General features: G+C 43.8%; 1 protein-coding gene across 1 annotated transcript in view; it reads left to right on the top strand.

Moving 5' to 3' along the window:
- Positions 1–24,998, top strand: part of PROM1 (prominin 1) — a 105,531-nt gene that overhangs the window by 62,639 nt on the left and 17,894 nt on the right. The window contains exons 9-19 of the mRNA XM_081876513.1: positions 1,269–1,358; positions 5,128–5,345; positions 6,792–6,866; positions 8,906–8,969; positions 15,682–15,841; positions 17,001–17,153; positions 19,160–19,283; positions 20,574–20,677; positions 21,928–22,012; positions 23,618–23,764; positions 24,307–24,378. Of these exons, the coding sequence (XP_081732639.1) occupies positions 1,269–1,358; positions 5,128–5,345; positions 6,792–6,866; positions 8,906–8,969; positions 15,682–15,841; positions 17,001–17,153; positions 19,160–19,283; positions 20,574–20,677; positions 21,928–22,012; positions 23,618–23,764; positions 24,307–24,378 (1,292 nt within the window). The remainder of the gene's footprint in view (positions 1–1,268; positions 1,359–5,127; positions 5,346–6,791; positions 6,867–8,905; positions 8,970–15,681; positions 15,842–17,000; positions 17,154–19,159; positions 19,284–20,573; positions 20,678–21,927; positions 22,013–23,617; positions 23,765–24,306; positions 24,379–24,998) is intronic.

Here is a 24,998-nt window from a genome sequence, read left to right as displayed (position 1 = left end):
CTTAGGAAGTCTCTTCAGAAAGAGGAGGAAGAAGTACTTTTCAATGATTTCTATCTCAAAAAGCATGAGGACGATACTTGTTGTTTAGTCGTGTCCAACTCTTCGTGACCCCATGGACCAGAGCAGCCAGGCCCTCCTGTCTTCCACTGCCTCCCGCAGTTTGGTCAAACTCATGCTGGTAGCTTCGAGAACACTGTCCCACCATCTCGTCCTCTGTCGTCCCCTTCTCCTTGTGCCCACCATCTTTCCCAAGATCAGGGTCTTTTCCAGGGAGTCTTCTCTTCTTATGAGGTGGCCAAAGTATTGGAGCCTCAGCTTCACGATCTGTCCTTCCAGTGAGCACTCAGGGTTGATTTCCTTCAGAATGGAGAGGTTTGTTCTTCTTGCAGTCCATGGGACTCTCAAGAGTCTCCTCCAGCACCATAATTCAAAAGCACTGATTCTTCAGCAATCAGCCTTCTTGATGGTCCAGCTCTCACTTAGACGATACTAAGGCAGCCAATACTCAACTGTCCTTCAACTGCAAATTGTGTCATGGTTGCAAATAGCACTGCAACTTTTAAATCCAGTGCAATCAAATGACAGCGCTCTTCCTGCTTCCAGTTTTAATTCTTGAATTTTTTTTTGGGGGGGGGATATAAAAGACACCAGCTCTATGCAGTGTAAAATGTGCTAGTACAGTCTACTAGCATTCAATCATTGCATGCCATGTTGGTGATGCCTGTGGCAATCACACAGGATCCCCAGACGTTTCACCATCTGGGTGCCACCACTTTATTCCTCGCTGCCACCACCCAGGCCCTACCCGGGACAATACTGAGTCCAGTCAGGGTTAAATTGAAACATAAACTTTTGTTTAGTTATTGCAGTTTAACAGGCGTGTGGTTTCATAAACAGTATCAGTCAATTACATTCATGGGGTGCCTATCCAGACCTATAACTTTCGCTACCTGGTCTCCCTCACTAAACTACCTCTCAGATATTTACTTGTCTGCCTAGCCTAGAGCCTATTTCACGACACTAACTCAACCTACCCACAGACTCTATCCCAATTCACTCCCACTCCAACCAACTCCCAACAAACTCTTCCACGAACTCCCCCCAGAGCTGCTTTTATAGTCCCTCTGACTCCACCCCCCTCGGTCCTGATTGGGTAACCTGTTTAACTATTTCACCTCCAGCACTCTCATATGTTAACGTCACAATACCCAACTGTATCAAGCAGCAATTTAGATTGGATTATTTCTCCCTGTGTCCTTTTCTAACAGATGTTGGGCCGTTGCTTGGCAGAAGAGTCCAAGAGCAGCTGGCAAAGGAGGTGCGCCCGGCGCTCGATGGAGCCCTAACCATGGCAGGAGGTAAAGAGAACACTGTCATTGCCAATCTACTTGTCCACTTCATAAGTTCTGATGGGAGCTTCTGCAATAAGGCCGGGATCAACTCATTTCACGCTCCCTGGGCTCCCACGTTGGTTGAATGACAGCCCTGCCATGCAGCTTGGACTGCACACACTTCGAAATATTTCTTTATGTTTTCGTAATGTAGTCCTTTGGATTAAAAATCCACAAGACCATCATTTATTTATTTTAATAAATTAAACTTTTAGGAGTGTGCAGCTGCTTAACCTTGCTTCACCTTTTCCCCGAATGGGATTCTGGAGGTGTGACTGTCACATCATGGGTTAAACCAGGGGTAGGCAACCTAAGGCCCGGGGGCCAGATGCGGCCCAATCGCCTTCTCAATCCGGCCCATGGATGGTCCGGGAATCAGCGTGTTTTTACATGAGTAGAATGTGTCCTTTTATTTAAAATTCATCTCTGGGTTATTTGTGGGGCATAGGAATTCATTCATTTCCCCCCAAAAAATATAGTCCAGCACACCACATGGTCTGAGGGATGCTAGATCTGGCCCAAGGCTAAGAAAGGTTGCTGACCCCAGTGCTTTTTTCCCCCTAAAAAAATGTTTAGGGGTACTCTCATTTTGACTCAAGAAAATCGCCATTTTATAGTTCAAATCTGGAAAAGTAAATACAGTAAATGGACAAAAGTACAGAGATTCACAAAATGTTTAGGGGTATGCATACCCCTGCGTCTTCCCCAGAAAAAAACACACTGGATAAACCATTCTGAAACCTCTGGGTTTAGGGTGGTATATAAATTCAAATAACAATAACAATAATGGCAGTTTTGGCGTGGATGGAGGAAAAGTTAGGGCTGGGCGATATCTGGTTTTCAACATTGCAAGTTATCACCAGCTAAACGTTGCCATATATTGATATATCACAATGTCTGAAATAAGGAGGAGCTACGAAGAGGCATTGGCTGGCTTCACAGGTTTTCCCACATCATCATTTTTGCATAGCGCACACACACACGCACACCATGACTCGCAATATATTGCCAGGTAAAAAATTATGAAACCAATATCACAATACAGACTTCAAAACGGTTTTGGACAATACACTTTCAAGGTGTTTGGAGGCCTATGTTTCCAGACCTGGTTCTGCTGCCAAAAACATAGTTCCAGACATGGTCTGTAATAATAATAATAATAATAATAATAATAATAGTAATAATAGTAATAGTAATAATAATAATAGATTTCCCCAGCCACTCTGGGCAGCTTCCAACAAAAGATTAAAAATACATAAAACACCAGACATAAAAAACTTCCCTAAACAGGGCTGCCTCCAGATGCCTTCTAAACATCAGATAGTTGTTTTTTTCCTTTGACATCTGGTGGGAGGGTGTTCCACAGGGCGGGTGCCACTACCGAGAAGGCCCTCTGCCTGGTTCCCTGTAACTTGGCTTCCTGCAGCGAGGGAACCGCCAGAAGGCCCTCGGCACTGGACCTCAGTGTCCGGGTAGAACGACGGGGGTGGAGATGCTCCTTCAGGTATACTGGATCGAGGCTGTAATTAGACTCTATTCTGTATGAAGGTAATGTCCTGGTACAAGATATCTTAAATGGTTTTGTGTCAATGGAGAGGCATCTCTTTCTCTCTATAATTATTATTATTTTGCTGTGTGTTGGCAACTGTGTTTGCATACCTCACCAAAACCTTTTCTCATCCTCCGCTCTTTGCTTTATTTCTCTGTTTGTCTTGAAGTCAAAGTGGAAAGGGCCATTAAAGGTAAAATATCACAAATGACTTGTGTTAAATGTCTTCCTTGCTTAATCCCCCTTGTGCAGTTTGTTTTGTTGTCATCTTTCTTTTTTTGTTCAACCCTTTATTGTTTTGGCTCCATAGGACGGATCCCAAAAGCAAAGGCTAACCAGTTATCAGCTGCAAACTATAGTTAATATACTCTGGGAAATAACTCTGATCTGGAGTAAGCAGGCTGTGGATTGAAGCTATAGGACTTGTAGTCTGTGGGTAATAACTTGTACACCAGAGCTTTCCAAACTGTGTGTCGCGACACGTTAGTGTGTCAGATGCAGTATGAGCGTGTGTCATGTGACACTTGCACTCCTCACAGGGCTGGAAAGAGGCTAGTTTAACCTCTGATTTGCTGGTAAAACTGCATTACTGTGTTGCAAAATGATGCATGCCATTAACGTGAAAAGTTTGGAAACTTATGTTGTACATTGTCAGTTCAGCATAGCAGATACAGTCATACCTTGGTTTTTGAACAGCTTAGTTCTCAAACGTTTTGGCTCCCAAACACCGCAAACCCGGAAGCGTTCCATTTTGCGAACTATTTTTGAAAGCCAAACATCCGACGGAGCTTCCGTGGCTTCTGATTGGCTGCAGGAGCTTCCCGCAGCCAATCAGAAGCCACGCTTTGGCTTCCGCATGTTTTGGAAGTCTAACGGACTTCCGAAACGGATTCCGTTCAGCTTCCAAGGTACGACTGTATATGGATAATGGGAGGGATGGCAAGCTAGCTAGAGTTCATAGGCAAGTGTGCTGGTTGTGTTTCTCTTGCAGTGGGCAAGTTGAGTTTGGGCTAGCAATAAATTGGATGAACAGGAATGGGAGGAAAAACATTTTTAGGGTAACAAAAATGGAGGGGGATGTTGTTTCCCTTCTTCGTGTTTTCCCCGGTGCAGACAATAGTCGACACTTAACAATGGTTGATGGCAATCATGGCTTCCTGCTGCTTTAACCCTGATTAATATTGTGAAATGTCCAGTGAAACCATTTCTTTTTGAATGAATCCCAGAGGGCATGCAAAGGAAGTGAGACTTGCCTGTCACTTTGCAGCCAGAGAGGCTAGAATGCTGGTTAACGCAACCATAGTTTATAAACACACTTCAAACCATTGTTTCATGTGATCAGTTGTTAATTGTGGATTAGATATTAGATATGGATATAAAGGGGTTGCTCATGTTTCTGATTCCAATAAATGTAGCTTGTAATAATATGTTTATTTCAGTGGAAGTAGATATTGTAGCTTGTTTGGCATCTATAAGCTCCTGAACTTGTTCCGCTACCCTTGAAAAGAGCTTGCTTGGCCCCACTTAGCAAGCAACCAAGAATCAGAAAACTACAGGAAAAGTTTACTTGCCAGCAGACAAATTCAGGAGCGGGTCTTGAGGCTCCAGTCCACCATCCCTTACTCACTTTGTAAATGGCCGTCCCAGAGAAACTGGTGCTAACTGGGACTCTAGTGATAGAACATGATTAGAGGACTTCGGTAACAAATGTGGCTTGCGAATTTCAAGCTCTCCTTCCAGAACTGTGTTGTCCTCTTAATTGTAGTATTGGTACATTGATCTGGCAGTAGTCCTTTCTGTGTAGCTAGATGATGCACAGAGCTGGTGTCTAAGCCATATGGTAGGGTTGCCAAAATTGGAGAGCAAAAAAGAGGACAGCCTGAGTCGGGGAAAGAGATGTGAAGGCGCGCAAAGCCGCCGCATCTGCGTGCCTCTTTCCCCAGCTCGGGCTGGCAGCGGCTGTAGCATGCAGAGCAGCCCCAGCCCAAGCTGCCCAAGCCTGAGCCAACCCCCCCCCCCAAATTAAAAAAAAACAACCTGTACATTTCCTTTAAAATGTAAAAATCCACCCGGATGGAAATGTGGGCCCCCCAAAAGAGGACATGTCCAGGCTTTCCCAGACTACCATATGGCTAAAGTTCTTGGGTGTTTTTTTGTTTCGTTTTGTTTTCAATTCAATCATCCCAGCTATTCGAGAAACAAAGGAGGCTCTGGAGAACGTGAGCGTGTCTGTGGAGGTCTTGCAAGAGGGCACTGAGAGACTGCATGCCAACCTGACAGATGTCAAAGAGCACCTGATCAACACACTCGGGGATTCAGCTTGCACAGCTGCCCAGGCAGCATCCACCTGCAACGTCATCAGGAATTCCTTAGATCAGCTAAACATCAATGCCAACTTCAGCAAGGTGAGGGAGATACTCCATCAGCATTCCAGCAGTTCTTCTCAGCGGCCTAATTCTCAATCAGAAGCCAGCCTTTTTTCTAGCCATCGAATGAATGAATGAATTTGCACGTCACCCTTCGTCTGAAGTTCTCAGCATCAAAAAATACAAAATAAAAACACAAAATGCTTAGTAAAAAAATTGGAGCAACAACAAAACAACCCCACTTCCCACAAACACATTTAAAAGGCCATAGAATGTCAGTCATTCAAAGGCCAGGCTATGGAGAAACATTTTCACCTGGTGCCTAAAGATGTATAACAGAGGCATCGGGCAAGAGAGAGACTTCCACAAATGGGGAGCCACTGTAGAAAAGGCCTTCTGGATCTCTAAAGGGGGAGGCACATGAAGAAGGGCTTCTGATGATGATTACAGAGTCCAGGTCAGTTCCCTCAGTCTATTCAGACTGAAGGTAGGGCCTCGTGACCAAGCACCTTTCCAGACAAAAATGCTCATTGGGACATGGAAAACAAGGTGCTGATGAGTATGGGTGGTTCTCGTCTAACCTTCTCTCTGGTGTGTAAGTTTTTCCTTGGCCAGGGAATGTTTTTTATGTGCAGGGAAACTCATGTGAGCCGCTATTTGCAGTCTGATGTGGTACACCCCAGACATGGGTTTACCATGTCAGTGAGACCTAGGCTAGCATAAAAAAGGTAAAGGTAAAGGACCTCTGACAGTTAAGTCCAGTCGCGGACCACTCTGGGGTTGCGGCGCTCATCTTGCTTTACTGCCCAAGGGAGCCGATGTTTGTCTGCAGACAGTTTTTCCGGGTAATGTGGCCAGCATGACTAAGCCGCTTCTGGCGAACCAGAGCAGCACATGGAAATGCCGTTTACCTTCCCGCTGGAGTGGTACCTATTTATCTACTTGCACTTTGACGTGCTTTCGAACTGCTAGGTTGGCAGGCAGAGCACCTCCTTAAAAACACTCCACCCTTTAGAAACCTCTTCCATATTGATTTGCCTGCTGAAGAGCCTTTCTTCCCGGGTAGCTCAGTCAGTAGAGCACAAGTATCTTGATCTCAGGGTCAGGGGTTTGAGCCCCATGTTGGGCAGAAGATTCCTGCAAAAGATTCCTCACGATCCCTTTCAACTCTAAAATTCTGTGGTTCCATGTTGCAGCAGACTTGGGATCATATTTTAGAATGTTTTCTCAGCACATGCAGGGCAGCTGACAAGTACACAACATGCCCAGTGCTTTTCAGGGGCTGGATATTGTAGGGGAAGTTTGGTTGCTGTTGTTTGCCATTATTTAACCATTTTTTTGCAGGAGAGGGAAGCCCACAGGATGATATTGGGGATTACAGTGAAGCTGAACAAATGATGTAAAGAACAAAGGAAGACTTGACTTTTTTAAAAAAAATGATGAACAGACTAAAACTAACTTTAACATCTCTTTTCTTCCTTTCAGTTGCCGGGAGTGAGTGCTCAACTTGCCAAAGTCAATGAAGTCCTTAAAACAGACCTCTCTAGTCTGGTTCAAAAGGTATGTTACTAGAAGGTATAAATCCATTTACTCTAATTACAGGGTAACAGCTGGTGCTCAAGAAGCTGTCGAATTTTGCACCTTAAGAAAATGTGTCAGCAAATAGATGCTCGAGTATCTTTGTGTACCAAGGAACATAAGACAAGGGAGGTGCACAGCCTTTGTGCCAATGTTACACTTTCCTAAAGTAAAATTGGAGGCATGCCTTATTTATTAAATTTCTATCCCACCTGTTGATTCAGAAGGACTCCCATGGCAGCTTACATAAAATAATAAAATAAAACTACATTGGGGCTGTTTTACCTGCTCTGGTACATGCAGTGAGGGGGGGGGAAGTATTTGATCCCCTGCTTAATTTGCCCATTTGCCCTCTGACGAAGAAATGACCAGTCCATAATTTTAATGGTAGGCTTATTGTAGCTGTGAGAGACTGTGAGGTCCCCTTGCTCAAGGCACATGTACAGGCTCGTCTGCAGTTTGCCAATGCACATCTGAATGACCCAGAGGAGAACTGAGTGAAAGTGTTGTGGTCAAATGAGACCAAAATCGAGCTCTTTGGCATCAACTCAACTCGCCGTGTTTGGGGGAGGAGGAATGCTACCTATGACCCCAAGAACACCATCCCCACCGTCAAACATGGAGGGGGACATATTATGCTTTGGGGGTGTTTTTCTGCTAAGGGGACAGGACACCTTCACCACATCGAAGGGACGGTGGATGGGACCATGTATCGTCAAATCTTGGGTGAGCACCTCCTTCCCTCAGCCAGGGCATTGAAAATGGGTTGAGGATGGGTATTCCAGCATGACAATGACCTAAAACACACGGCCAAGGCAACAAAGGAATGGCTCAAGAAGAAACACATTAAGGACCTGGAGTGGCCTAGCCAGTCTCCAGACCTTAATCCCATCAAAAATCTGTGGAGGCAGCTGAAGGTTCGAGTAGCTAAACATCAGCCTCAAAATCTTACTGACTTGGAGAGGATCTGCAAATAGGAGTGGGACAAAATATCTCCTGAGATGTGTGCAAACCTGGTGGCCACCTACAAGAAACGTCTCACCTCTGTAATTGCCAACAAGGGTTTTGCCACCAAGTACTAAGTCATCTTTTGCAAAGGGATCAAATACTTATTTCACTCATTATAATGCACATCAATCTCTGACTTTTGTCTTCTGGGTTTCTGGGGTTTTTCCTGTTGTTATTCTGTCTCTCACAGCTACAATAAACCTACCATTAAAATTATGGACTGGTCATTTCTTTGTCAGAGGGCAAATGGGCAAATTTAGCAGGGGATCAATTCCCGCCCCCCTCACTGTAGCATCAGACCTGGAGCCAGATGCATTTAAATCTCCCACCCGCAGACAAGGGATGTGAACGGCAGGGCAGACACAATTGTGGGTGCCTTTCTGTTGATGTTTAGAGTGTCAGTGCAATTGCTAGGCCTCTAAGTTATCTCTGAAATCCCCCCATGGGTTGCAACAAGGCATGCCAGCTTGACATACATTTCCATAATCCACATAAGCAAAAATATGCATTCCATATAATACACAGGCAGTTCAGGGCAATGAAGTTCATAGATTCTTCAAAGAAGCATTATCCCTACACACCTCCAAGAATATGTAAGCCATGTATTCTATAATGATGTCTACTCATGTGATACCACCCACCCAACTGTGAAAACGTGCTGAGAGAGCAAGCATGCACATGTCATTTGTGTGATTAAGCATCTGTGTGAGAACTGAGGTCTCCACATTGTTTGAAGTGTCTGATAGGAGAGAGAGGTGTTCTGTCTAGCACCATGGAAAGGCTGTCACTGGTAGCATGAACCAGACGTAGAGTGAGTGTGCCTCAGCACTATGAAAGCTTGTGGTACAGTCTGATAGAATAAGTCCAGCTTCCAGTTTAGCCCAGCTTCCTTTGCAAAAAGCTAACTTTAAAATGTGGTGAACTTTTTGAATGTGGCCCTTTTAAAGGTAGAAATAAGCATACTGATATTTTGTTGTCAAGACACTGTTGGACATCTCAGTTTTTTATTCCAGGGTTATGCAGCGTTTAATGATACACCTGATTTGGTGCTCAATCAGACAAGGAACATTTTATCAGGTAAGGAGGATGAGATAATTAGTTCTCCAACTGGATTGGTTAAAATTATTGGTGTGAGCTATCATTTTTAGTTAGGGAAGTTCTTATCTAAATCAGAACTATTAAAGAAAAGCCATTAAAATATAGGTTGCTCCTCTCCATTTGGGCAATGTTTAATCACAAAGTTGACTACTTTTTTATTGAAGAAGGGTATTTCCTTGTTTGCGGTGGGTTGAGGGAGATATTCACTGCATCAAGGCTATGGAAAAGGCTTCATTCCAGGGAAAGAAGAAGGAAGAGATGGATGGGTGGTTGGTGGAGGAGTCAGTAATCCAACCATGACCCAGGAGCAGTGGAATGCCATGACCTGAAACACTCTCCCAGCTAGGAGAGGAAATCGTAGTCTAATCTACTCACAAGTGAGGCTCTGTTGATAAGATGAAGGGAAGGGGCACCAAAATATGGCTTAAGAGTGCTGACTGTGTCCATACAATGTAGGGAGAGGTCAAGGAGCTCTTTGGGTGAAGGCAATTGTGGAGGATGCTAAGTACCAGAAGGAACATGAGTAATGTGGGAGGGGAGAGGGGGAAGGTTGGAAGAAGTGTATAAGGATCTTACTGTGGTGTGGCAGTGATGAGGTACACTCCCCCCATCTTTGTACACTGACATAAGACCTAAAAAACACAATGCCTTAGCACTGGTATTCAGTCTTAGTGCAAGGTAAGGGTAAAGGGTAAAGGACCATTAGGTCCAGTCATGACCGACTCTGGGGTTGCAGCGCTCATCTTGCTTTAGTACAGCTTCCGGGTCATGTGGCCAGCATGACTAAGCCGCTTCTGGCGAATCAGAGCAGCGCACGGAAGCGCCGTTTACCTTTCCGCTGGAGCGGTACCTATTTATCTACTTGCACTTTGACGTGCTTTTGAACTGCTAGGTTGGCAGGAGCAGGGACCAAGCAACGGGAGCTCACCCCACCGCGGGGATTCGAACCGCCGACCTTCTGATCGGCAAGTCCTAACCCTTCAGTCTTTGTGTAGGATCCCTTAAATCATAGGTGGCAATTTTCTCAATTTTCAGTGGCCATTCTGGTCTCTAGATAGTGGTTCAGAGGCCAGAGGTCAACCTTCATAATAATAAAAAAGCATAAGCTAGCCATGAATGTAGATGGGAGGAGAACTCGGACGTTCTTAACGTGGGGGTACTCAAATTGTTGGGAGTGGAATATGGGCAGACGTAGCCCATCTCAAGCAGGTTCCTTGCCTCTATTCTTCTTGCAGCCCATGCCGTCTAGCGGCTGCTGCCTCTCCTCCAAGGAAGAACCCCAACCCTCACTTTGGAGAAGATGGGAAGGCTGCAACCCCAGGATTTCACAGGAGGAAAATGGCACTCTGTGCAAAATGGGTAGCCTGCTGGGGACATGCCAATCTTTGTTGGAGCCTCTCTGGCACCTGCTATTCTGTTTCCCTTCCCCAAGGCATAGGAACTTCTTTATTGCTTTGCTCTGGAGAAGAGGGGACATGGGTGGCACTGTGGGTTAAACCACAGAGCCTGGGACTTGCCGATCAGAAGGTTGGAGGTTCGAATCCCCGTGACGGGCTGGGCTCCTGTTGCTCGGTCCCAGCTCCTGCTAACCTAGCAGTGCGAAAGCACGTCAAAGTGCAAGTAGATAAATAGGTACCGCTCCAGAGGGAAGGTAAACGGCGTTTCCGTGCGCTGCTCTGGTTTGCCAGAAGCGGCTTAGTCATGCTGGCCACATGACCCGGAAGCTGTACGCTGGCTCCCTCGGCCAATAAAGCGAGATGAGCGCCGCAACCCCAGAGTCGTTCACGACTGGACCTAACGGCCAGGGGTCCCTTTACCTTTACCTGGAGAGGAGAAACTGCCTCACCCGCAAAAGAGGGCTGGCGGTAGCACTCTCTGAGAGCTGAACTGTTGGCAAATATTTTTTATGACACAAATGCAAGACTGTTTGTCCATTTCTAACAAGAGGGGGCTCATAGCCTAGGAACATGGGCGCCATAGGCATAACACTGTTTACAAGTAGGCACATTTAGAAATGAAATACATGTCACAAATAAAACCTGAAGAAATGTAGACTATCGCTTAATTGCAGGATTCTTCCTTTTCAGTTAAGCTCTGCACTAACCCATAAATGTTCCAGAACTAAGCCCCCAAGCACTATTAAAATAGCTAACATGCTAGCGTTTTCCAGATGGGCATGGGTTGGTGTATCCAGAGTGAGAAAATATTTATTAACCTCTCTCAATTTTTATTCTTGCATTGTGGACCTGTTCTACCAATATAACCAGCCGTACCTTGTAAGTTTGCAAAAAGCAATTCACAGTATGTATATATGCGTATGGCATACTGTGCAACTCATCAAGAAATGCCAAGCTTTTCCCCCCAAAATGTCATGTTCCTCCTTAATTTTTCAACCTGGGGGACTTTCAAAGCAAGATCATTATTTCTCAGTTACTATTAATATGCATTAAGCTTTAATAATCTTCATGCTCCTGTACCTGAGAAGGGGAGTAAAAGCAAAGGGCAGAATTATAACAAAACTAAGCTTGTGAAGCACCATTGTTTTCATTCTTCCCATTGAAATTATTGGGACTCGAAACTGTTCAGCACTGGGTGAAGACAGACATGAATGTATAGAGTGGTGGAAACAAGGGTGGAAGTAGAAAGACCTACATTGGCTTCCAGTACGTTTCCAAGCACAATTCAAAGTGTTGGTGCTGACCTTTAAAGCCCTAAATTGCCTCGGTCCAATATATCTGAAGGAGCGTCTCCACCCCCATCGTTCAGCCCAGACACTGAGGTCCATCTCCGAGGGCCTTCTGGCGGTTCCCTCATTGCGAGAAGTGAGGTTTCAGGGAACCAGGCAGAGGGCCTTCTTAGTAGTGGCGCCCGCCCTGTGGAACACCCTCCTGTCAGATGTCAAGGATATAAACAACTATCTGACATTTAGAAGACATCTGGAGGCAGCCGTGTTCAGGGAAGTTTTTCATGTCTGATGTTTTAATGTATTTTTAATCCTTTCTTGGAAGCTGCCCAGAGTGGCTGGGGAAACTCAGCCAGATGGGCAGGGTATAAATAATAAATAATAATTGTTATAATTATTATAGAAGTTGACTCCTTGCAAACCCAGACGCACACCCCCTCCCCCAGGAGCCAGGCCTCGCGTTGAAAGGAAAAGACACGACAACATATATCTGGGATTAAAATGGCCACAACTTTATTGAATTCAGGTGTAGGAACGCCCTGCAAGGGGCATTGGGCAGGTATCCCTCTCAGCCTTCTGCTGGGCGTCTGAGGCATGACAGGGTCAGTTAGCAGTTTATGGGACCAACGCAAAGCGCGGGTTTATGCAGCTGGTCCCTCCCAAATCGCTGAAGGTAGCTCTGTGGCCCCTCTGCCGTGCACTTGTGGACAGAGACTACCCTCATGACCCCTCTAACGGGGTACCCTGTTATTGCCACCACAGGAAGCGGGTGAGTCACCATTTCATAGAATCATAGAATCCTAGAGTTGGAAGAGACCACAAGGGCCATCGAGTCCAACCCCCTGCCAAGCAGGAAACACCATCAGAGCACTCCTGACATATGGTTGTCAAGCCTCTGCTTAAAGACCTCCAAAGAAGGAGACTCCACCACACTCCTTGGCAGCAAATTCCACTGTCAAACAGCTCTTACTGTCAGGAAGGTCTTCCTAATGTTTAGGTGGAATCTTCTTTCTTGTAGTTTGGAACCATTGCTCCGTGTCCGCTTCTCTGGAGCCCCAGAAAACAACCTTTCTCCCTCCTCTATGTGACATCCTTTTATATATTTGAACATGGCTATCATATCCCCCCTTAACCTCCTCTTCTCCAGGCTAAACATGCCCAGCTCCCTTAGCCGTTCCTCATAAGGCATCGTTTCCAGGCCTTTGACCATTTTGGTTGCCCTCCTCTGGACACGTTCACCCCTTCTTCAGATGTTTGACTAAAGGATTCCGCCCAAGGTCTAAACCGCCAAAGTTCTGACAATTGCTATGGGGAAGGCAAAACCTGCAGAACAGGGGAAATTCCTCCCCGGCTCTGAAAACAGCAACCATCGTATGACCAGAGCAACGCCTCCGTGCCTGGAAAGCAAAAGTTAGCCTGCAAGAAAACAAGATTAGAGGGTGGGCTGGGTGGGTGACGCTCTGGGGATGACTGTGTAGCTGAGAGCAGCGCCAGCCCCTTTTTGTACTCCTGGAGCAGAGTGAATCTGCTCCGAATGGCCCGTTCCACCAAGGCCGCCATGGATTGGCCAGAAATTTCAAAACTGGGTTTGGCGGGAACCCAACAGGCACTGGGGTGGCCCAGGGACAAATATGGCATGGCTTTGGGAGTAGGGGGAACCGCCACGCCGGGTCGCAACTGCCACGACCCCTTTGCCGGATGAGCGGCCGTTTCTGATTAACATACATTGTGTGCCATTTTCCATGTGGTTGATTTTTAAAAGGGGGAAGCCAGTTGTACAGTCATACCTCAGGTTACAGATGCTCAGGTTGCATGTTTTCGGGTTGCGCACCGCACTGAACCCCGAAGTACCGGAACGGGTTACTTCTGTGTTTCGGAGCTCGCACATGAACAGAAGCACTAAATCGTGCTTTGCGCATGCGCAGAATCACGACCCACACGTGCGAAGACATGGTGCTGCGAGTTGCGAATGCTGTGGGTTGCGAACGTGCCTCCCGCACAGATCACGTTCGCAACCCGAGCATCCACTGTAGTCGATATTGATATATCTCAGTCCTTGAAGCAGTTTCCCAGTTATTCACGTTGGTTTTTCATTAAAGGTGATAAATTGAACGCATGTACACAGGTGCACACGCACACACGTGTGTTATATAAAAATACTGGAAGCCATATGGATTTTGATTCACTGGTGTTCTTCTTCTACACTTCCTCTTAAATATGTCTGTCTGTCTTCACACTTGGTCTGACTTGTGTCCCACGCTTACAACGGATTCAGTGCAGATGAATAAAATAAGTGACAGCAGTTCCAAGTACTTTACTTCTCAAATAGAATGATTATGGCATGTTATCTCAGTGAAAAGAGATATACCTCGATTTGGGGGGCATGTGAACTCTAAGATTTCATGTAGAGACACTAAATTTTTGAAATGGGGTTCATTTTGGCATAGGTTGACACAATGGTTGGATTTTAAAATTACTTTTAATGCATATTGAAAGTCACGGTTGCCCATTCTTTCCATCATAGGAACTTTAAACAGTGTGCTTACACTCCTTTTGCATGATATTGTTTTTCCAACAAAGTGGCATTAGATAGCTTTAAAAATATCTGCTGCTACTGTGTAGGCATTAGGGATGAAATTTATCATGTTTGTTGCACAGACTGATTGAAATTATTAGTAATTTAAAAGCAGCCAATGTTCATTATTTCTGTTTTCTGAGGTGGGGCTTAACGCAGCGCTCACTCTATGGGTCTGGATTACTTGTTACTTCCAGACACACTCTCAGCCCACAGTGAATCTCCCTGTCTTGCGCTCCCACCCAATGCTGGGTTGAGAAAGTGGTAAACTGGGCTTTGCAGTGTTTGCATATGTTAACTGTTTTTATTACTATTATTGGATGCTTAATCAGAGATTGTGTGCAAATAAACATGGTACAACCCAGTTCATGGATTGGGTGAGGATTGCATGCACATCCAAAATGTGGACCAGATAGAGATTTCTCTCTAGAAAGTAAGAGGCTTATGGTAAATTGGGATTTGTTATGTACTGAAGTTCTCACCCTGGGCCAGCAGGGGGATGCTGTAGAGAGTTCAGATCCACATATGCAAATAAGGGATCGAAAGTGACGTTCAGTGATTTCGCTCAGTGTTTCAGCTCAGTGATTCAGCTCCGCGCAGAGGGTGTCTGCATCTGGCTCTGCTCTGTTGTCCATCCATCCCATCCTCGTCACCAGTGTTAAGTTGTGAGTGAACATATCAGACGACACAGCGATTCTTCAAACAGCTCTTGTTTATTCACAGGCCAGAATAGAACTGAACTGAAGGGTTCAGCCAGCCTGCTTATCTAGAGCTCCACTACAAGGCAACAGTAACAACTTTCTGTAACTATCCAATCACTGAACGTCACTTTCGATCCCTTATTTGCATTTGTGGACCTGAACTATCTGCAGTATCCCCCTGCTGGCCCAGGGTGAGAACTTCAGTACATAACACCTTTCAAGTTTTTAACCTGGCGATTATAAAACAGAAACTGCCTAGAGAAGACACTCTATTCTTTGGTCTGGTCTCACTGAAGTGAGAAATCTGTGTCTGGGCTGTACAACCTCAGGAGATTCACACACACACACACACAGAGAGAGAGAGAGAGAGAGAGAGAGAGAGCGCAATCTGAAGTGGAATACCCCAGACACAGGTTTACCTGTAGACCACAATTTCAGTACACATAAGCCAAAAACTGTGGCTGCATCAACATGCGCTACATTTAGCACTACATTTGTATGTATGTTTTGTGTGTGTATGAGAGAGAGAGAGAGTGCACACATTAAAATGCCATTTTACATTGAAATTGTATTTGTGGCTTGCTTTTTTTCAGTTTCATGCTTCTCTCCATGCCTTATTCTGCTGCCTAGAGCTGCAACCCAACAAGCTTTTTTTTTTTTTTAGTATGTGACAAATCGTTTTATCTTGTGTAGCCTTATAATAATCATCATAAACACACTCATTTATTTCAGATATTAAAAATGTACTGGAAGCTGTTGGTTCAAATATCACAAGCTTTACTAAAAGGCTTCCCATCCACAAGATAATAGCTGACTTCACCCTATATCTTACTCAGGGTGAGACATATGCTCAAGAATATTTTCCAGTGGTGGAGCAGTATGATTTCTACAGGTACGTAATACTATCTGGATATTGATGCGCAAAGGGCCATATTGCAGTGAGTGTGCCGGCTCACATCCACATCTTACATTAAAACACTTGCACCACTTAGCAGGCATGACTTCTCTCAAAGTATCCTGGGAGCTGTAGTTTGTTAAAGGTGCTGAAAACTGTATCTGTGTGCAGCGTATCCTAGCAACTCTCAGCACCCTTAACAAACTTTTCTTCCCAATATTCTGTGAGTCTTGTAAGTGGTAAAAATGCATAGTGCGAGCACTGGGGATTAACACCAGTAAAACTGATACTAAACAGGTGACTGATGACTCAGCTGTACCGCTGCAGATAAAATGTTTTAAGTGTGTTGTAAAGTGCAGTGTACAAATGTGACACCTGATGGCGATGGTGAGCTATGGCAAAATCAATATATTTTTCAAAACTTTTTTTAAAAAAGCATTTTCACAGCGGTTTTTTATATGTGTGTAGATTCCACCTTATACACAGTGTGGCGAAAGTGTCTAGTAGGGTTGTGGATTGGCTCTGTATATATCCCAAATCACAAAGCAAATCTGGGTGTCTTAGGGAAGACTTTTGTGCTCCCAAATTGGATTGTGCAATGAACAAGATGTGTTGAAACAGTTCAGGGAGTCCCCAACCCTCTGAATAGCTTTCTTTCCTTGGTTTATCCAAAATTTTGGAACACACAACCTCCCTCTGCCCCCCACTTCCCCCTTTTCTTTTCTGATAAACAAAACCCAAGTGACTGGGTAAATGCTCATATCTCAATGAGGGTGTGGAAATCTTATTTTGGTGGATTTTTCCAGTGCATTCCAATCACAGTGATTAAGAAGTAGGGGGTGCTGAAATAAATAAACAAAGCAGATTCTGTCACCTTGTGTATATTTTTCTTCTTCCCATCTCATTTTAGAGTGCAGGACTCTAATATAGGCTTTCTAAAGCTGGTTTGAGGCTAAATTAGAGTATTCCAGTACTAGAAATTCAAGGACGTCGTACCAGTGACATGTTTTTTTAATGTTTAAATGTTTGCATGCCTTTATTCTCCCAACACACAACTGCTTTCTAGCTTGTAGGTTTTCTTGTCCTGAATCTGTGTTTAAATTGCCCACTGCCATGCATGTTAATGTGACAATTGTATTTTTATTGATTTGTCTAGGTGGCTGGGTTGCTTAATTCTCTGCTGCATGGTGATATTGATCCTTGTGTTTTACTACCTGGGGTTGTTATGTGGTACCTGTGGTTATGACAAAGATGCCACTCCAACAACGAGAGGCTGTATTTCAAACACTGGAGGAAACTTCCTGATGGCGTGAGTCCTTCCTGTTTGTTTCAGAATCTTCCCCAGCCTTACACTGTCTATAACATTAGTGTCTCACATCAAATATAACTGATCTGTAGCAAAGATTCTATGAACGGAAAACAGAGACTGAATATGTACTTTTGTAATAACAAGAAAAATCTTTAATGAAAACATAAAAAACAAAGAATGTCACCAGATTAAGAGGGCTGCATTGACAAAATAAGTTTGGAGACAAAAAAAAGAAAGGAAGAAAGAAAAAGGAAGAAAGAAAAAGAAAGAAAGAAAGAAAGAAAGAAAGAAAGAAAGAAAGAAAGAAAGAAAACAAAAGAAATCTTTTTTTTTTTTTTTTTTTTTGCATCAATGGGTGTTCTCAATATGGCGTGTGAGCTTTTGAATTCCTTCCTGAGGCAGGATATTAAATTATTTTAAAAATTAAAGGTCATTTAAGCAAACACTGTTGATCCTTTAGAGAGCTGACTGAATTCCTAAAAAGATAGTGAGAGAGCCCTCTACAGCCTAATGACATTAAAACGTGAGCCTTTCTAAAATATCTGATCTTTATACAGAGCAATGAAAGATACGTTGGAGAAAGTTAGTGTGGGTTCATGTGTCACAAATGATATTGTTTAGATGTGCATGCTATTTATACAGACCTAAACATGTCACATGTAAATGTGACCAATATTTGCTTGCAGCCGCTTGTACCATACAGGTATGCTTGTCTGAGAACTCCAGGTGACTGCTCTGTGTACACTTGGTGAGAAAACCAAGTTTGCTGTCATGTGATTTATGAAGGGGCCCTTAATTAGATGTGAAGAATTAGAAGAAAAAGGGGGGGGGGAGATTAGAAAAAGCTCTATAGTGTCTGATCTGGCTAATTTCTTTAACAGAGAAAAGAATATTGAATCCTATTGCTGTGATGAAACTGCCTTTGGCAGCAAGCAACTATTTTTAAACCATCCTGGGAATTGAAGACTTCAGAAAAGCTAATGCTAATTAGGGTATAAAAGGAGTGTTTCACTGCAGTCTCTAAAGCAAACCTGTTTGAAGCAGGCGTTTCAAAATCCATCTGAAGTCTCGAAGGAGGAAATCGAAAAGTGGGTGGAAGAGAGAACTTTTAAGCTGTTCCTCAAAGATTATTCTAATGCTTCCCCCCCCCCAAGGGGTCCACTTATGGGAAAGTACTAAGGCTGCAATCCTAACCCCATTTACCTGGGATTAAAGGTAAAGGGACCCCTGACCATTAGGTCCAGTCATTACCAACTCTGGGGTTGCAGCGCTCATCTTACTTTATTGGCTGAGGGAGCTGGCGTACAGCTTCCGGGTCATGTGGCCAGCAGGACTAAGTCGCTCCTGGCGAACCAGAGCAGCACACAGAAACACCGTTTACCTTCCCGCTGGAGCGGTACCTATTTATCTACTTGCACTTTGACATGCTTTCAAACTGCTAGGTTGGCAGGAGCAGGGACCGAGCAATGGGAACTCACCCCGTCATGAGGATTCGAACCGCTGACCTTCTGATCGGCAAGTCCTAGGCTCTGTGGTTTAACCCACAGCGCCAGTTGAGTGGGACTTACTTCTCAGTAGACATGGCTAGAATTGCACTGTAATGCTGTCTTCTTCACTTGAAAGGACAGATTGCCACCAATTCCAATCCTTAGTCTGGAAGTTCTTGGTTCCTGTTACTCGAAAGCTACGTTTGCCCCCAAGGTTCTGAGTTGCCTCCTTGTTTTCACAAATTCTCATCACAGTTGACACTCTTCCCCCAACTGGGATGGGTCTCTGCGTGTGACAGATACAACAAATACTTGCTCATGTGAGCTTATATGACAGCAATCGTTGCTAGGAATGCTATGGTATAAATTTGTGTGCCGTGCTTGTTTTATTAAGAATCACTTTGCTTGTCTTTGTTTTCCTTGTCACGATTCAGTAAGTTGATTTTAGTTGGTCCTTTTCAAATGCCTCTTAAACCAACTCATATGATGTATTATTATTTTTCCCTCGTTTTGTTTCAGCGGAGTTGGATTCAGTTTTCTTTTCTCCTGGGTTCTGATGCTAATAGTAGTGGTCACTTTCATTACGGGAGGAAATATGGAGAAGCTTGTTTGTGAACCATTTGAAGACAGGAGTTTATTCAAAGTAAGATTCCTCATATCAAGGCCTTTAAGTGATCAACAACAATGGAAAAACACACTGAAGTCAGCATTGCCTTAGATAGCATAACTTCAATGTTTACCTACACTAGATAATCATTTATATTTACATAGTGCTGCTTTTTGCTTAAAGCACTTCCTCTACATCTTGTTATCCCATCAGCAGCACTATAGGGTAAATAAGTAGTATTATCACCCTGTTGCAGTTTGGTGAATGGACCTGAGTGTGTGTGTGTGTTGTTCCTAGCAGAGATGAGATCTGAACTTGGACTTTCAGGTTCCTACTTCAGTCTCTTTATAGCACCCCTCAGTCGCTGTCAACTCAGAAGTTAGTCTCATTGAATTCAGCGGAGCTTACTCCCAGGTAAGTGGGTATAGGATTGTAGCCTCGTCATCTTATACCATCATCATAATATAATCTGGTATAAGATGCTCCCTGTGTCCCTAATTAGCTTCTAATTGGCCTCAGTGCACATCTTAGTGACTATAATCTAGTCACTGTCAATTCTAAGTCACACTTAGGATACATAACAGTGAAGTCAGGACTACAAAATAAATCTAGATTAATAACACATTCCAGAGGGGTTGTTATAGACCATGTCCAAAAACTGCATTGTTTAAAAGTGCCAGTACAAATCGTATGACTGGTTATAATTTTAAATGGGGGCAAATGCAAGCGAAACTGAATTTCAAAAGAAGTCTTCTTTCAGGTCAGCAGAGGACAATTCAAAAATTACATTTCTCCAGATCTCCAAGTCCATTCTGTCATTTGTAGATCCTTTCCTAGGTTTTCACGAAATTTTGGGGTAGCTCAACAGCAAAGAACAAATTTGACTTACCAGACTTTTCACCTAAGCTGAGGGTTTTCTCTTTCTCAAATTGTTAAATTTCCTAAGCAACAATAAAATGTGTCTCACTTGGACGTAGCAAATTCTTGCTGGTCTCACGGCCTTCATATCATCTAAAACTTCTCATATCCTAAGACATTATTATTTTAATGAGTTCCTAATCAGTCTAAATTAGGTGTTCAGATTATAGAAAAGGTGTGTGTTACCTATTTGCTTATAAAACCAAACTCAGGATTGGTTTAAGTCTATAACCAATTAAGACATGAATAGATTGTGCATGATTTCTCTAACCTTAAGGTCCATGGTTTTTCTTGAAACCAAACTACAGTAGACTCAAGAAATCACATGAGATGCTTCAATTTTATATGTAAAGCTCTTAGAATTGTCATGTAGAGAAAAAGAACATTGGTTTTTTCGTTGTTTTCCAGGTTTTGGATACGCCATATTTGCTGAATCAGCAGCTGAAATACTATCTTTCTGGAATCATTTTAAAAAATCCAAACATTGACTTGACATTTGAAAAAGTTTACAGGTAACTCTGCATGTCTTATGATATAAACAAATGCAGTTATGGCTTATTTGAAATTTTGCACTGCTACACGATTGAAGCTCATTGACTAAACTGAGGTTTACATGTTTCAAAATGTCACTAAAACTGCCTTTTTTGTGAGACCTCCTCTTTTCCTGTCTTGGGCTGCAACTCCCTTGCCATAACATTTATTCTGTTATCACCAGGTTCTGCACTCTTTTCCTTTTGGGAGAAGACAGAGGCAAAGTAGATGTTGAGGAGTTCCACCTTTTCTCTGTCACCCAATAGTATTTCTCTTCTTCTCCACGCAGATTTACTCCTCCGACTTCAAACATAGACAAAAAGCCACCATTTTAATTATTTTTAACCTCTTTATGCAAGTCTGGACTCGTTCTGAGCTTTAGCCCACCTGACCTCCCTGCAATTGTGGACTACATGTGTCTTCTCCTCCTTCGTCATCTTCCATTTCTTATAGATGCCGCCCTTTAAATCTCTGCTCTCTCTCACACACACACAAAGGAAGAAAAATCACTCAAGTACATATAAGTCCGAAGAGTGTATCAATAATAAAAATAGATATCTGAAGAAGTGTATCTGAAGAAGTGTGCATGCACACGAAAGCTCATACCAAGAACTAACTTAGTTGGTCTTTAAGGTGCTACTGGAAGGAATTTTTTTATTTTGTTTTGACTATGGCAGACCAACACGGCTACCTATCTGTAAATAAAAATAGATTTATTGCCAAATCTGATTTCCTCATATTATTTCAACATAAATTAGTAGGACTCCTCCAGGTTTAGATGGGAATCAGCAAGGACAGAAAAAAAATTGGGGGGGGGGAGTCTGTAGTGGACTGAAAGGAAGCCTAAGAAAATTCTGATTTTTGCCATAATGACTGCTTCAATGCTTTTTTTAAAACACTTTTTGTTGCCCTGCTTTGCTGGTGCCCTAAGCACATACGTAGACTGCCTCTTGGGTAATCCAGTACCACTGGCAGACCTCCACAACATATTGCAAACTGATTAGCTCCTTTCTGTTTCAAAAGAGGTGGTATATGGGTTTTCCAGGGAGGTCTGGTTGTGGATGTTTGTGAAACACAAGTTTCACCTGGAAATAGTTCTCAAGGACACTATTATTTCTCACAAGTGCATTTGGATATCTGGCATACTTATCTAAAAAGGGGGATTTTTGATGGCCAATGTTGCCAGCTATTTTTGTTAACCTGTTGGTGTTTATTTTACATGTGTCTTCAGTGATTGCAAGGAAAACAAAGGCCTTTATACTACCCTGCGCCTGGAAAACCTGTTCAACATCCATGAACTTCTGAATGTTAGCATGGTAAGTTAATATCGGTTGTGAGCATAAGGTAAAGGTAAAGGTACCCCTGACCGTTAGGTCCAGTCGTGAACGACTCTGGGGTTGCACGCTCATCTTGCTCTATAGGCTGAGGGAGCTGGCATTTGTCCACAGACAGCTTCTGGGTCATGTGGCCAGCATGACTAAGCCGCTTCTGGCGAACCAGAGCAGTGCACGGAAACACCGTTTACCTTCCCGCCAGAGCGGTACCTATTTATCTACGTGCACTTTGACATGCTTTTGAACTGCTAGGTTGGCAGGAGCAGGGACCGAACAATGGGAGCTCACCTCGTCGCGGGGATTCGAACTGCCAACCTTCTGATCAGCAAGCCCTAGGCTCTGTGGTTTAGACCACAGTGCCACCCGTGTCCCGGTTGTGAGCATAACCTATAGTATAATGGGTACTTTAGTGCTGAATGTCTGCAGTCTTCTTTTAAAAATAAATAACTTAGGTCTTACCTGGATTTAGTTTATTTGTTCAGCCCGCCCGCCCATCCACTCCTCAGCTGACGTGTTACTTTTGCTGCCCCTCCGGTTGAGGTGAGTGCCATATTGATGAAAAATCAGCCCAAGCCAGCAGATCATGGGCAGGAAACCTCTTTCAGCCAAAGGCCTTCCTTCCTTCCTGGACAGCAGTCCAGTAGCTGCAAGCCTGTAGAACAGCCTTTCTCAACCTGTGGGTCCCCAGATGTTGTTGGACTACAACTCCCATCACCCCTAGCTAGCAAGGCCAGAGCTCAGGGAGGATGGGAGTTGTAGTCCAACAACATCTGGCATGTCCAAAGTCTGCTCTGGGGGCCTAATCCAGCCCACCAGTTGATTTAATCCGGTCCCCGTGGCAGTATATGTCCTAGGGTAAAATCCTAAAAACAGCTCAACAACTTTCGGGTAAAATCGTAAAGAAAGCTCAACAACTTCAATCCTAAAAAATCCCAACAACTTTGGGGTAAACTTCAATCCTAAAAAAAGCTCAGTAACTTTGGGGTAACTTTGTTCGGCCCTCACACATGTTCACTTCATCAAATCTGGCCCTCTTTGAAAAAGGTTTGGGCACACCTGAATTTTATAGTGACGGCCATTTCTGGCCATTTCTGTACACTAGTTACTCACTGAATTTTGTCTGAATGAGGCAGTAGAGTCCTGATTTAATTAGAATAGGGTCTGGGTATTTCATAGCATGTAGAGTAGAATACATTTTTACATACAGTAAAAAAATATTTGTTAATAGAAAAGAAGCGTCTAGCACAGCACTTTCCTGCAGGAATAATTTAAAAATAATATGAAATGAAATGATGCATTCAGAAAAAAAATATTTCCTATCTGCAGTCTCAAGTGGTGATATTCCGTTTATTCATTTCAGAATGTTTTGTCCTGTCTTTCTTCTATGAAACACTCAAGGCAGTTAAAAAAAATCGATAGAACAGAAAATGACAAACAATAACTTTACCACACTAGTTCTGCTGCATGTCAAGATGAAAGCTGTGTGTGTCTCAAATGAGAAGCTGGCAGTAGGAATTGTTCCACTTGCTGTTGTAAATGTTCTAATGTTTGATAAGAGCTGCTTCCTCCTGCTTTTGTCTCCTATAGTATGCAGAAGATGTATCGCTGAAAATCAAGCATATTAATATAAATCTAAGCAATATAGTCTTGCTTGATGAGAGGGGAAAGGAGAATTTGATGAATTTCAGTTCCTCGGGAATAAATGAGATAAACTTTGCAGCATATCTGTCAGAGGTAAGACACTGGGGAGGTAAGTTCTGTTTTCATGTGGTTTAGAGAGTTTTTTCCCTCCAACCCCTCACCCCAGTAAATACAGGTATTTGACACCAAGGCATGCCTTTTAAAGATATAAGCACTCGCCTGTATATACTCATCTCAAACTGCAATGAAATCACCATAAACCTTTGAAGCAATTGATTTAAGCTCTATGTACTAGTGCTCCCTAGTGTGGCTTGAGGGAATGGCTAGTTCACCATGAGAAATAAATTCAGTATTGAATACACCTATTGGACTTTGGGTGTGCACCTTTTAGACACCTGCAAGGTCACATCTCTCTCACACTGGGAGACCAAAACTTCATTCCCTCTAAGGAGGTCATCCGCTGTGTATTTGCTGTGCAAGATGTTGTGTGCTTTCTTCCAGCCTTTTCAGTTGTAAGACTCGAGTGTGCCTCCAATTTTAATTCAGAGCAGCAATAATGCTCAACTACCAGAAGCCTAACAATCCTCATTCTCTCAGTGCTACAATGATCTGATTTTTGCTTCTGTCTTGTGCAGATCAATAAGAGTGTTACCAAAGTGGATCTCTTGTCCTTTGCTAATGATTTGGAAGCACGGGCAGACCAATTGGTGAGTTTTGATTTGATTGAAATGAAACTGTCATGAGAAAGCCTCTCCTCCTTCCGGAGGGGAGGGGTTGTGAACGGGACCAGATCCTCGCGTCATGCAGGGGGCGTTCTGCCCCCTGCCCTGCCATCATCGCTGGCGCACCCAATCGGGAGACACTGCGGGGGGCGTGGTTTAGCCGCCCAAATGCGGCCACGCCAGCTCTCCCCGCCATTGCGCTGCCGATTTTCGCGAGTCACCCACCAGCACTCCCTTTAGTGTGTAGTTTCTCGCTTGACCTTGCTATGGACCCATGGTTGGTCGCCCTGGTTGCCCAGGGGGCCTGGTAGGAGTTTTTTCCAATTGGCAAATTGGCACCAGCCTCTTGGTTTTTTCCGCCTACCTCGTAGCAATCGTCACAACTTTCCTGGTATTTGGCGGTTAGGCATTGGAATGTGTTGTTGGTGTATGGAGGGGCAAGGTGTGGCCATCGCCTACCCCTTCACTTTTGGGTATTCCGTTAAAGGAATCCGGTGGTCGTGGATCCTGTCCGATGCCCTGTGTGGCGGGGAGCCATGGCACGACCCCCGGTGACATCAGGGGAGAGCTTATAGTTGTATTGGCATCAACAGGTTCCCCTTATT

Source organism: Podarcis erhardii (genome assembly GCF_964252035.2).
Source record: "Podarcis erhardii genome assembly, chromosome: 9".
NCBI classification, from domain to species: domain Eukaryota; kingdom Metazoa; phylum Chordata; class Lepidosauria; order Squamata; family Lacertidae; genus Podarcis; species Podarcis erhardii.
This window is presented reverse-complemented; position numbering and strand designations above follow the sequence as displayed.